The sequence below is a fragment of the Phoca vitulina genome, unplaced genomic scaffold (genome assembly GCF_004348235.1).
Source record: "Phoca vitulina isolate PV1807 unplaced genomic scaffold, GSC_HSeal_1.0 scaffold24, whole genome shotgun sequence".
Lineage (NCBI taxonomy): Eukaryota > Metazoa > Chordata > Mammalia > Carnivora > Phocidae > Phoca > Phoca vitulina.
The window spans coordinates 18,195,164-18,207,399 of NW_022589727.1; the positions used below are offsets into that span (position 1 = coordinate 18,195,164).

General features: G+C 44.7%; 1 protein-coding gene across 5 annotated transcripts in view; it reads right to left on the minus strand.

The window, feature by feature from the left end:
• Positions 1-12,236, minus strand: part of LAMA3 (laminin subunit alpha 3) — a 254,797-nt gene that overhangs the window by 16,857 nt on the left and 225,704 nt on the right. For all 5 annotated transcript variants that reach the window (XM_032421296.1, XM_032421298.1, XM_032421300.1 and 2 more), the window contains 5 exons: positions 8,409-8,526; positions 7,879-8,019; positions 5,485-5,624; positions 4,581-4,712; positions 3,100-3,253 (listed from right to left, as the gene is read on the minus strand). In XM_032421296.1, coding sequence (XP_032277187.1) covers positions 3,100-3,253; positions 4,581-4,712; positions 5,485-5,624; positions 7,879-8,019; positions 8,409-8,526 — 685 coding nt within the window. The remainder of the gene's footprint in view (positions 1-3,099; positions 3,254-4,580; positions 4,713-5,484; positions 5,625-7,878; positions 8,020-8,408; positions 8,527-12,236) is intronic.

Genomic DNA, 12,236 nt, shown 5'->3' on the forward strand with positions numbered 1-12,236 from the left:
TGAATTGCTTAAAACCACTTCAAATCCAGCCAAACCTGGATGCTGGTGGAGCTTCCTGCCTGGGGCTCGCAAGAGTGGGGCCTCACTCCCTCCCTGAAAGATTCTTCTTTGTGTATCAAGAGCAGTAACATCAAGATGAGCAGATTTCATAAATAACTTTTGTCACCAACTCTTCCTTCTCATAATGGCTCCCACGTCTTTCGGGGCATCCAGGCCCTACATCCTGGCCATGGTGGACACCCACCTCCCTTGCCTCTTCCCCGAGTTTAGCTTCCGTGTCCTCCTTTGTCTCTGTGACACGATTGCCACTCCTTCCTTTTCAGTCCTAGTCCCTCTGCCCTGAAAGTCAGGCTCCTGACTCTCTTGTCTGGACTTTGTAGTACTTTGCCAGTTTGACTCCTTGTCTCTAGAACTTTCCCTCACCAAACCATCCCACAGGCTCCTGCCAGTTTATTTAAACATGGCTTAAAGCAGGCCTTTCAATGGCTTCATGCTGACTATAGAAAAATGTCAAAATTATGTCAGGCCATCCTATGCCTGATGAGGCTCAAATGTGGAATTCTGAGTTGACCTTGTCACTCTTTCTCCACCCAATTTCCCCTGTTCACCAAGCTTTCCAAGCCTATAGAAGCCACAGGATGTAGTCTGAAGAGAACATCTGAGATCTACAGCCCTAGGTTTGAATTCTGAGTCTACCATTTACTGACTGGGTGCTCTTAGGCAAGTTGTTGTTTTTGTTTTTGTTTTTTTTAAGCCTCTCTGAGACTCAGTTCCCTACCTATAGAGTTGGTAGTTTATTCTGCTCTCCGAGGGGTGTGGTGAAAACTGAGAGAGCCTGCAAACTACTGAAGATGAGAGAGAATGCATGGAAAGGGTCTTGTACCTGAGCTGCACCCACATCCCGCCTCTGGGCTTTGGGCTTCTGCTCACGCAGCAGCGACACTCACTTGTCTAAATCCAACCCATCCTCCAGGCCCAGCTCCTGTGTCACCTCCTGATCTCTGGGGCAGGCAAACTCCTGCCACCCCAGGCCTGTTGCATGTTTTGTGCCTTTCACTTAGGTTATGAGGGTATATAATGATCACAGCTGATGCTTACCATGTGCCAGGCACTTGGCTACATGTTTTGTGTTTAGTACCTCATTTAACTCTCACAACACCACTACAAGATATTACTTTATATATCCTCATTATGTTGCAGGAAATAGACCCACAGAGAGGTTATATAATCACTCAAGGTCACACACCTAGTAAGCCTGATGCAAACCCAGTAAGTCTGATCCCAAAGTCTAGTCCTTCACCACTAAGTTTTGTGGCTTGTTTGCTTTCTTTCTGGCAGTGAGCTTTTGGAGGCAGAATCAATGTCTTATTCCACATAATCTGGGGGCTTGCACGGAACAGGGGTACAATTAAATACAGTGTGTTCATGGCGGCTCCCACATGGATAACTCCAGACCCCGCGCCCGCCATCCACTGAGGCCCACTCAGCGACATCTGACAGGCCCCCACCAGCTTTCTCCCTGTAGATGTCCTGCGGGCACCTGTCACTCAATATAAAACACGCTCCATTCAGTCTCTTCCTCTAAATACTTGTCCTTCTCCTATCTCCATGAACTGCACCTCCATCCATCCAATAACCTGGACTAGATGCTTCGGAATTGTATTAACTCCTGCCTCTCCCTTACCACCCACATTCAATTATTATCTGGGTCCTGTACATTCTGTCTTCTAAATAGCTTTGAATCCATTTCCTTCTCTCCATCTCTACCATCGCTGTGTTAATTTAGTCTCTCCGTAACTTTCAGCCTTCTGATGAAAAAAGTGATTTCATGTGATTTCATTCCTGAAGGAGCCGTCCTAAAGATGTTCTTCTCATAACAGTAAAATGACTCCCCTCTATGAACTATATTTCTTCTTAATAGCGTAGAACATTTCTGATTATGTGCTCTCTATTCAACTCCTCCAAATCACTGTGCCGCAGGGAAAATATTGGCAGGCAAGTGGCATGGGGTTGACGGTGAGCGAAAAGTGTGCTGAACAGAAGCGCGCTGCTTTTAAGAGGGCACAGGCTGTGGGAGGAGGCTGTCTGGTTTTGAATTCCAACTCCACCTTCTAGCTGTGGGAGCTTGGGCAAACTGCTGACCTTTCTACACTGCAGCATCTTGTTCTGTAACACGTGGCTGCTCATATACTCGCTTGCTATTATGACTTTAGTATGATGATACGAAAGTACAGAAGGATAGTACTACTACTTCCTTCACAAGGTTACTTGTCGATTTAGTAAGAAAAGCCACTTAAAGAGCTTAGCGCAATAGCCAGCACATAGGAGGTGCTCAGCCTTATCCATTAATCGTTTTAATTGTAACCTCCAGACATGGGGAGGTCAGACTGTTGACCTCGGGCACAGCGAGGAATTCCTTAAGTCCTAACCCTGTGTCCAATTCATTATGATGCTTCTGCTCCTTCAAACCAGAAACTGTTCTTCCTTTCAGCCTCTCTTAGTGCTGCACATTAGGATCCCCTGGAAGCTTTATCAACTCCTGCCGCTTGGACCCACCTCAAGAGCATCTGACCTAATTGGGTGGGATGCAACCTGAGCATTAGGCTTTTAAAAGCTCCCCAGCTGTTTCTAACGTGCACTCAAGGTCAAACCGCACTGGTCTTGGCAACGCCTGGGTGCGCGCATACGTGCTGTCGTAAGAGGCAGGGTCGGGGGCTGTCTGTGGGCAGGGGAAGGGGCATGACTCCTGTATTCTAGAGAAACTCATTGTGCCTGTTGGAGACACAACAGAAGTGTCAAAAGAGCAAGACATCATCTATAGGACTTGAGAAACCTAGGTTTTAATTTGTTCTGTCTCAAAAATTGCCAAATTTTCACCAAGATACAAAGTAAAAGAGAGGAAACATTTTTTACACTTTGGTATAATCCAACTGTTGCTGACCCATCAATCCCACTTCCTGGAGGCACCGACCACCAAGGGATCAGGCGATCTACACCCCTCCCTCCACTCCCACCCGTTCCCCAACATCTCACATGAGGTAGGATTCGCTTCTGAGAATCCCCAAGGGAGAAGCAAAAGCCAGTGTTGGGTACACTTACCTGGTTGATATTCAAAGTGTGGGATTTGTTAAACCTCGTAGAACCTCTGAGCAACAGGAGGAAAGGTGGTGGGTTTAAACTGCAGCCTCCCAGGGACACATCTCTCTTGAAAGTTTTATTGGCCAAGTCCAGGACCGCAGGGTTCCCTGATTGCCTGGAATGAGGGCGAAGAGGCAAACCACTGTCCAACTCTGAAATCTCAAGGAAGATGCACTGGCAGAGAGAGCTTGCTTCAAAACTACGCATTCTTACTGTCAGGCTTTAGGTGCACTTTCATCTCCTACCCGCGCATTATATCTAGAGGAGACACCAGGCTCAGAGAGGAGGATGGGCTGTGACCCACTTCTGCATTCCCTGTAATACCCAGCACCATGCCTTGCCGGCAGGAAGGCTCAGAAATTTCATTGACTTGAATGGTTAGGGCTGGGGCAAAGCCAGAGTATGATAGTGCTTTCTTTGGAACAGGTGTCATTTAGAAATGTGAAAATGAACTATGCAGAGAGGAGAAAAGTGGGCACCGATGACCTAGAATGATGGTGAACATCAGGAAACCTTAGAGGTGAGTTTGCAGAAAGGTTGATCTTGCTGCATTTGAGCAGGAGAGTCTCACAGATAAATCTGCTTATCTTATGATTGTTGTCTGAGCCTTGATGGACAGCAGGAGCCCCCAAGCTCCCCACAGGTTGCCGAGGTTCCTGACCAGTCCTGGGCCCTCCTTCTGCCCTGGGGAGGGTTTTGGCTTTTATCTAAAAAGCGATCATTTTGAATCATGGGGCGCCTGGGTGGCTCAGTCGTTAAGCGTCTGCCTTCGGCTCAGGTCATGATCCCAGGGTCCTGGGATCGAGCCCCACATCTGGCTCCCTGCTCTGCGGGAAGCCTGCTTCTCCCTCTCCCTCTCCCCCTGCTTGTGTTCCTTCTCTCACTATCTCTCTCTGTCAAATAAATAAATAATTCTTTAAAAAAAATAAAAAAATAAAAAGCGAACATTTTGAATCAAAAGAAAAGAACATCTAAACATTTGCGTGCAAGGACCAGGCTCCTCTCTCTATGAAAAGTCACGGTCGGGTTCGACATGGTAGCGATTTGGCTTCCCAGCAGTGCTGGCCCATGCAAGTCCCCAACCCCCCAAAACAGGGGAGCACTGATGAAATCAAATTGCATGACCTTGATTAAAATGAAGTAAAATTTCAGTATGGAAAATCTTCAGGGCCATAATCTGAAAGTTAACTTTCACTAGACCTTTCCCAAGGTTCTGTGCCAAAGCTGTTCCTACAAAGGGAGGCTGGGCCCAGGTGAGGTGTTCGTGGGAGGTGGTTTCTTTCTAGTGTGTGTATCTTGTCTAAGAAGGCGTTTGAAAGTTGGCGGAATGAGAGCCTCAGGCTGCACGTGGTGACAAATCCAACTCCACTACTAGAGCAAGGGGATGCCCTCCCGGAGGCAGGCCACGCTCATCAGCCGCACACCCGCAACAAGGCACGCACCTCCGGATGAAAACGTTGCTGATGCAACCCTCGAAGTGACTCCCGCCCAGATACAGGGGATGCTGGGAACCCGACAAGTCCTGTAGCCTTTGGTTACTTTTCAGAGTTTGGTCATCAATGAGAAGCCGGAGTCTGGACGAAGAGGAAGGCAAAACAAGAGTGAGAATGGCGGGGAAGAAAAGTTTCTCACCACATGGCCCACTGAGGCTCTTCGATTCGGACTCCATATCTTTAACCTAAAGTAACTTGTTAAACTAGATTTATTTTTAAAGAGCATTTAATTTTTAAAAAATTTTTTTCATGTATTTCTTTTTTATTGTATTTTTATTAAAGCAGTCTATACATACAGAAAGTGCACATATCCTGTGTGCTCAGTGAATTTTTTGCAGCGTGAATACACCAACGACAGGAGCACCCAGCCACAGAAGCAGAACCGACCAGCACCCAGGAACCCTGCCTTGTGCCCCCTTTTCCCCGTCTGAGGGTATAACCCCCGAGTCCTGAATTCTGATAAAAGAAATTAATTTTGCCTGTTTTTGAATTTTATATAAATGAAATCATAGAAGATGAATTCTTCTATGTGCGACCTCTTTCACTCAGCAGGACGCTGCGAGGTTCATCCACGGCATTCTATACAGTTGTAGATCTTCTGTGCTCATTACTCCGGTTTCATTCCCACATTTTGAATAGACCACAGTTGGTTTATCCACCCACCTTTTGGCTGATTGATTTTATTATTATTTTTTTTAATGAGGACATTGATACAGAACCAGGAAGAAGGCTAAGACTTACTAGTAAAATAGTGTTAGCATCAAGGACACATACTTCACAAAAAAGATACTAGAAAATTCCATTAAGCTAAATAAAAGTCTTAGAGCTCTGGCGAAAGTGCCATCGTACTCACCCAGAGTTGTCACTTATTACAGATACATAATGCAGTGAACCATCCGTGTACGTCTGCGGAGATCTAAAAATCGGGCTGTTGCTATCCCTGGTGTTCAGTTCAATGTGACCATCTTCCAGGGAGACCTGCAGGTTCCGTGTCTGAAACCACCACAGAACATACCCATCAATGTCATTAACTTCCACTGAAAGATTAGGACGGTGTCGATACTGAAGTTATGATCAACACTACGGATAAGACAGTCAGGATGTTTTGGCCCAAATGTTTTGACTTCACTATTTCAATCTAAAGATTATTTTTGAATATTCTGACTCTGTGTTTATGAATATAAAAGTGTTATGCAAAGTATTTCAACACTGTTGAATCTGTCAAAAGCATCTTATGGACCTACGTCCGTAAACCATTTTTTTTTTTAAAGATTTTATTTATTTGACAGAGAGAGAGAGAGAGAGAGCACAAGCAGGAGGAAGGGCAGAGAGAGAGGGAGAAGCAGACTCCCCGCTGAGCAGGGAGCCCCATGTAGGGCTCAATCCCAGGACCCTGAGATCATGACCTGAGCTGAAGGCAGACGCCTAACTGACTGAGCCACGCAGGCACCCCCCCTTTTTTTTCTTTTTTTTTTCCATAAACCAATTTAACTTCTCCATAAATGATACAAAACAGTTAAGCCAATCTGTTGAAGTTATTTTCATCAGGATCAATTCTTTTCTGAATCAATTTTGTGATGAAGACTTGATTCATCCATTTTTTAAAATATATGATTATAGCAATGATATCTTCTCTTTAGTCATTATGAATTTTTTATTTTCTGGTCATAATTCCTAGGAAGTTCAATTTTCTGATGTCAAACTCTGCAGATCTAAATTTTGGCACGATGATTCGATTCTGTTAATTCTTAATAAAAAAAATATGTGTAGTTTTTGCAGTTGTCATTTTAATTCTGTTGATTTTTTTTTCTACCAAGTACAATTTTTGCAATTTTCAACAAGATGTGATCATTCAGTGAGCTTTTAGTCTAAAACAATTTTTATATGGCCGCTTGGATGGCTCAGTCGGTTAAGTAGCTGACTCTTGATTTTGGCTCAGGTCACGATCTCAGGGTCCTGGGATCGAGCCCCACATTGGGCTCTGCACTCAGCGGGGAGTCTGCTTGCGGATTCTCTCTCTTCTTCTCCCTCTGCTCCTTCCCCACTCATGCTCCCTCTCTCTCAAATAAATAAATCTTTAAAAAAACTAAATAAAACTATTTTTACAATGTGCGATTGTAGCCACTATCAGTTTAATTTGTTTTTTTTCAGTTGGCAATATTCATTATGAGTTGGGTAAAGGAATGCCAATTTATATGTATGACTTAGCTAACCCATTATGAAGTTGAGGGCAGTGTTCCTGGGGTATTTCTAGGATCCCTCCATTGTCTAGGAGTGATCCCCTCTTTTGCTCAGTCAACTCTTCTGCCAGTTTTTAACCATTTTGTATATTGTGTACTCTGTGCTCCTACCCTTGGCAGGGGAAACAAGCACTGGGTGTCAAAAGAACTAGGTCGAAACATCCTACTTTGATAGAAAAGGCACTCTTGCAGTCAAAATGCTGACACATGTTCCTTCAGGGGGTAGTTTAAAAAAAAAAAAAGATCTCTAAAGGCTGATGAGCAAATATATATCAAGAGAGACAAGGCCTTCTAATATGACATCGCCACAGAGTCGGCTACTCTTCTTTCTTTCGACAAATACTAAATGTCTGTTGTGCTGGCAATCCTAAAGAAACACATCCAAGAATGTCAGTATTCTACTTCTACTTCTGTGTTAAAATCCCCCTCATTCCACAAGGGGATTTCTAAATATTAGTTGACCTCTATACCTACATGACCACACAAATGAAATCCTATGAAGCTATAAAGCGTACCTTGTCGCTCCGTTGTACATGAACAAAGAGCCAAGGACCCTATTTTCTCTCATTCCCCAGATGTAAATATTGTCCAACCAGCTACTGCTGCAAAAAAGGAATCTGAAGAGCTATCTTTTGTGGAATCAAAAAGGAATAGTGGGGACACATTTGGATTTTTTTCTTGGATCTAAAACTTTAGGTTACATTATTACTTATAACAGTTATAATTCACCTTTACTCGTGAAATAAACCTAAGAAGAATGAAAATGAGTCCATGAATACATATGAATTCAACTCTGTAAAGTCTAATGTACTTTCTTAGCCTTATTTCTTTTAGGACTTGCCCCAGGATGAAGAGTAACCTCCATGGTTGAAATATGCAATGTCATTTACCGTGTGATAATGGATAAAATGCCCAACTAGTTTACCATCAAAATCTCTCTACTGTTTTTGACATCAAACTTTGAGTCAGGTTTAAGTCTTATTCAGTATTCATGCAATATTTCATACCTGTGCCTGGAGATTAAACAACATGCCACCCGGTTGAAAGGTCTGAAACCCAAAGGAGGCCTGGAATTCGTTGGGCAAAGGGAGGTCCAAATTGTTGAACCTCAATTGTCCACCCCTGGAGAATGAGGCAGATCGCACGAGCTGAAATGCAAATGTGGAATAAATTACTGGCATTGGAATGATTTGATGGCTGAAATCCAGGATCTTATCCTGTATTGCTTCACCTGAGCTGATTAATGTGGTTTCTGTTGCCTCAGGAAGAAACAGTTTCCTTTTCTGCATGAGTTGTGTGTAGAGTTGGTATTTCTTTTTTCTTACAAATGTAATATGCAAATGTGAAGGGGTTGTGTGTCTTGCAAATATGTGGGAAGTAGAAATGAACCAGTTCGCACACATATGTGGGAAGTAGAAATGAACCGGTTTGCCATAATACTGTGTGCTACCAGAAAAACTCTAGCGCTGGTCTATAAATGACTACAAGATGGGTTGGCCGGGGAGCAGCACTGCTCTGGAAGGTTTTGAATTCTTACCTTCCAGTCTTCTGAGCATTTTTTTGTGACTCCCACAGTGTCATTCAACCTAACAACACCGCTGGTTTTCTTCAGATTTTTCATGCAGCCTCGGAAACCAGGTGTAGAAATGTTAAACCTGATTTGGGGTACAAAAAAGGAAGAGATGTACCAGACCCGGTTTGTCTGAGAATTGGAGCTGAAACTCTGCACTGTCTGGTACTTCTCACCCATAAACGAGTATGTATTTTATGGGTATCTGTTCTCATGGGATTTCTATAACTCTACTTATTTTGTGAAGCTGAGAAAATCGACTTCCTTTCTCTGTGATTCAGCATTCTCAGCTTTAAAAATGAACGTTAATAGTGTTGACAGAAGAATGGCCAGTGTCCTCAAAAAGTACAGTGACAGAAAATGTACGATATCTAATACTATAAATATTATATCAATACATATTAATAAGTACATTATTTAGTAGAGCCAAGAATGCCCTAAAAAACACTTTGCTTTTTCTCCTGTCCACTTTTAAGTTAGTTACTGTTAACTCAGTAGAAACAATCGGTTGCATTCTGGTTCTAGTCAGCGATGGAAAATGTGGCTTGGTATTTAACCAATGCCAGGCTGGAACAATGGAAAGCATTGTGAGGATTAAACAAGTTAATGCACAGGAATTGCTCGGTACCATGTGTGGCCTGCAATTGTGACCGCTCAGGAGCTGCTTCTTTCTTTTTTTTTTTTAAGATTTTATTTATTTATTTGACAGAGAGACACAGCGAGAGAGGGAACACAAGCAGGGGGAGTGGGAGAGGGAGAAGCAGGCTTCCCGCCGAGCAGGGAGCCCGATATGGGACTCGATCCCAGGACCCTGGGATCATGACCTGAGCCGAAGGCAGACGCTTAACGACTGAGCCACCCAAGTGCCCCCCAGGAGCTGTTTCTGAGAGCTGAGGGCTCTGCACCCACATTGCCTGGGTTCAAGCCCTATCCCTGCTGCTTGAGCAGGCGATGTAACTATTCTGTGACTCTGTTTCCTCCTTTCTACAATGGGAATGTGTTAATCTGTTTCATGGGGTTGTTACAAATTTAAACGAGTTAGTAGTATGTGTGACACACTCACATGGTGCCTGGTACAGAGTGAGGACTCCATGTGAGATGGTGGGGTTAGTAACTCTCCCATTATGAGGAGAGTCCTGATAATGAGAGCAATTTCTTTCTACAGCAGTTCTGCCTTTGTGGCTACCTTGGCATTCCGCCCCCTACCCTCTTCTTCTTTTTTTTTTTTTGGCATTTCTCCTTTGATTTGACTTTTGGGTCTGTCTGGAGCTGACTTCCCATAAAACATTAACACAGATGAACTGCCTGGAGTCCAGGCAAATATTTGTGTTTCTTAAACAAGTGAAGTACGACGGAAAACACAAAGCTGATTTCCTTATAAATCCCTAAGGCGGCTCACCTTTCTAAATGGAAAGGTATCTGCATTCATTTTTATTCAAATCATTATAAATAGTTGAGCTACAGGTAATGCGCACGAAATTAAATTTCATTAGAAGGAAAAGGAAGAAATGAATCCTCACTGGCACAGCAGCTTGAGCTTAATTATTTTATAAAGATGGCTTTTTGCCTCAGAAAAGAACGAAAGTTCATATTAATTCCTGGCACTTGTCTGTTTACACATATTTTAAAAATCCATTCTCTCTTGGGTTTCCCCGTGGTTCGGACCCCTCGCCATCCCCTGATGTCCTTCTTTCCAGATAGTCTAGGTCGAAGTTAGAAGAAAAGCAGAGGGGGGAGGAAAGGCAGCAGGCAGAGAGAGATGGAGCCCTATGCTGTGTAAGGCACTGTTATTCTAGCCTCACCATGACCTTCTGAGGGAGGTATTTTGCTCTCTAACGTTCACCGAGCTCTTACCGCGTGCCTGGTGCCTCGCCAACTCCTCGACTCGCTTTGAATCCTCACACAGCCCTGAGAGATGGGTAGCTACTCTGACCCCGTCCCAGAGGTCGCACGAGGAGGCGTGGGGGTGGTTAAGCAACTGGTCTAAGGTCATGTGGCAAGGAAGTGGCAGCTCTGGGATCTGAGTGGTCAGTGTGTCCCACGAACTAGTGTGACTCAAAGTCCCTGCTCTTTACACTTACACAGTCTGTGTGCCCACAGCGCTCAGAAGAATGAGGACCCTTTCCTACAGAAGAACAGTCATCTCCAGCAGAGATGTTAAGATGGAAGATTTATTTCCACTCTTCTCTGGGGTGTTCTGGTTACTCTGGCTCATCGGAGGGCCTAGACTTCCACGTTTGCTCCAGGATGCAAGGGCTGAACACACTTGCTGGAGGAATGGGATCGTGTAGGGGTGCAGGCTGCCGCATGGCAGGGTTAGCACACTGGGGTGTGCATGCGCACCGGGGGCTGGGCCATTCACAAAGGCCCAACTGGTCCAAGCCTGTGGTAGGCAGATTTCAGAGCCCTAGGAGCCAAAGGTAATCCTAAACTGTGTAAATGTCCAATAGACCCCTGACTGATTTTTACTTTTTGAATTATTTTCATTTTAATGGTTTATTGTTACACTGACACAATGGGGTAGGTTCTCAGCAAAGGTGTCCTGTTGGCTTGAGAGCCCCTGGCATTATCGGGGTGATTTTCTCTTCTTATGGGAAGCAGATAGGATTAACAGATTGTGATTTCTGACTGGAATCCTGAAAAAGTCATTCCCAGAGCTGGGCCCCCATTCCTAGAAGACACACTATAGTGAAAGAGGAGAAAACAAGGCATCCACAACATCTCTTGGTCAGAGCTGCTTTAGAGATTGGCTTGCTTTGCCCCAGACTAGGCTTAAGGGCTACATTCTGTAAGGGCCTTCTCCTCATGCCGGGGTCAGAACACCTGCCCCTTTAGGGGGATTGCTTGCTTGCCCCTCAGAGCTCGGTCATGAGTGATCAGTAGGGCTCCTCTCTTCCCCCCCGTCCCGCCCCCGGTGACCCACATCAGAGGGAGTTTCCGAACTCTCTGGACCATCAAAGATGTCACCAGAAGGACGCAGCCAGGCCAGAAACAGCCATTGCTTAGCATTTTATTTGCAAGTGACTAAAAGGCCAGTGAAATCTTTTGACTGGCTTCTACCTCCTACATTTTCCATGTTCTTGTGATTTTAATAAAGAAAACAAAGTATAAACTTGCCCAGAAAAAGGAGTAATCCCTTGTTTGGAAGACTCTAGGACAGATCACTAGGAAAATTCTCTCTGTACATCTATCTGTATATGCATAACTAGATCCATGTATGTATTTCTTAAATGGATAGGGATGACAAGGGAAAGCAAGCCTGAGTGCTGACTTAACTCAAGGTCACATTGCTCTTTGGTGGCTGAGCCAAAACTAGAGCGACTTCTTTTGGTTCGCACCCACTACCCTTTGCTAGGAAACCCTGGCTGACTGGCATCTGCATCGTTATCTGGGGGTCTTGTGCTAACACTGCACAAATTCAAACCACCGGCCAGTGACTTCCTTGTTGCCTCCAGAAATTCCTCAGCCCACCTGCCCTAGAACCTTGACAAGCACCTCTACCTGAGCTGCATTCACCCTTTCTCCAGCCCAGACTTCTCTGCGGAGGGCCAGACCTTTTGTCCTACCGCTCTCCCTCATCTCCATCTGCTATCTCTCGGGCTCCAGGAACTCAGCCTGTCTCAGCCTGAACCAGTCCCCCTGGCCCTCTGCTGGCGCTGTCCACCCGCCCAAGCACTGGAGCAAGCCCCAGGTGTCATCCTTGAGCGCTTTCTACTTTCCTCCCCAAACCCAAGCTATCGCTCAGTAGTACCCAGCCACTGTCCTAAATATATTGAGAATCCATTCCCTTTGCCT